The 1498-nt window shown below is 44.5% G+C and overlaps 1 protein-coding gene across 1 annotated transcript in view; it reads left to right on the forward strand.

Moving 5' to 3' along the window:
- Window positions 1–1498, forward strand: part of FAM149A (family with sequence similarity 149 member A) — a 29209-nt gene that overhangs the window by 10400 nt on the left and 17311 nt on the right. Inside the window, exon 4 of the mRNA XM_006753500.2 lies at window positions 104–229. Within this exon, the coding sequence (XP_006753563.2) occupies window positions 104–229 (126 nt within the window). The remainder of the gene's footprint in view (window positions 1–103; window positions 230–1498) is intronic.

A 1498-nucleotide genomic window follows, 5' to 3' on the forward strand; every position in this document is an offset into this window, starting at 1 on the left:
TATGTACCTTAAAATAGTATTTTACATGACTTTTAAAGTTGCAAAACATTTTACCTTTTCCAATAAAAATATAAATAGCTTTCTCTTTTTTTAAACCTTGCAGAGTATTAGGAAGACAGGTCATCCTGCCAACCGATGAAGGGGTCCGCCACTTCCAGGGCAGCGAGCCTCGCTCTGCAGGTCACGATTCCTCCCCGGATGCCTGTCAACACAGCAGCAACATCAGGCAGTAAGTTCCTACAAACTGGTTCCAAAAGGTAGTTTTAATGGCATTTTAATTACACTTTTTCATGTCTGTCTCAGCCGTGAGCCTCGGCTCCACCACTTTGCAAGTTTAGATTTCATTGAAGGGCAGGTACAGAGCATTATTTTTATAAGATGCTTCTGATTCCAGATGATGATGATGATGATATGATGATGACGATGATGATGACGACAATGTGTGTGTGTGTGTATAATACCGATATCAAGGGAGTTAAAATATATTTTTATTGATTTCAGAGAGGAATGGAGAGGGAGAGAGTGATAGAAACATCAATGATGAGAGAGCCATTGATCAGCTGCTTCCTGCACAGCCCACATTGCAGACTGAGTCCACAACTTGGGCGTGTGCCCTGACCGGGAATCGAACTGTGATTTCTTAGTTCATAGGTTGGCACTCAACCACTGAGCCACATTGGCTGGGCAAGGGAATTAACTTTTCAACCTTTGTTTCAAAGAATCTCTGAAAGGTGAGCTAGATATAAAATCAAAACTACTGGATCCTGAGCCCCAAGGCAGTAGCAGCAGAAGAACTACAGCTCCAGCCATTTACTTTTGCTCAGTAACAGATTTCAATGAATGCCTCCATGCTAGTCACACGTACTTGGGACGGTGCCATGACATCCTATCATTGTATCAAAGAGGATGCAAATTCATAGAGTAATGTAGGCTTCCAGGAAGCCCTTCAAATGTTAAATGATGCCAGTGTTAAAAATGTTGCTTCTAAGGACATGACTTCTGTTAAGTGTAATATTTAGTGACCTTAAAATTTTGGACTGTGCTTTCTGGATAATTTAAGTACCTACCATGATCAAGCACACATTGTATTCTTGACGTTCTACTGCTGGGGTCCAACCCCAGCAGGTCCAGGGGTCCCCAAAGGTGTGGACGGAGTCGGCGAAGAAGGAATGACACGGAGACAGCGTTCAGTTGATCAGCATCCTTGCCAGGATCTCTAGCCACAATCTCCAGCCAAGTTCTGTGACCATGTTCTCTTGCTAGGTTCTCCAGCCACGTTCTCCAGCCAGGTTCGGTCGCCAGGTTCTGTAGCCGGGTTCTTCAGGCAAGTTCTGTAGCCAGGTTCTGTCCAGGATCTTTTGCCATGTTCTCTCGCTAGGTTCTCCAGCCAGGTTCTGTCCAGGTTCTCCAGCCAGGTTCTCTAGCCATGTTCTCTCGCTAGGTTCTCCAGCCAGGTTCGGTCACCAGGTTCTGTTTTTTATTGTCTTGTTACAACTGT

The sequence above is a fragment of the Myotis davidii genome, unplaced genomic scaffold (assembly GCF_000327345.1).
Source record: "Myotis davidii unplaced genomic scaffold, ASM32734v1 scaffold1332, whole genome shotgun sequence".
Lineage (NCBI taxonomy): Eukaryota > Metazoa > Chordata > Mammalia > Chiroptera > Vespertilionidae > Myotis > Myotis davidii.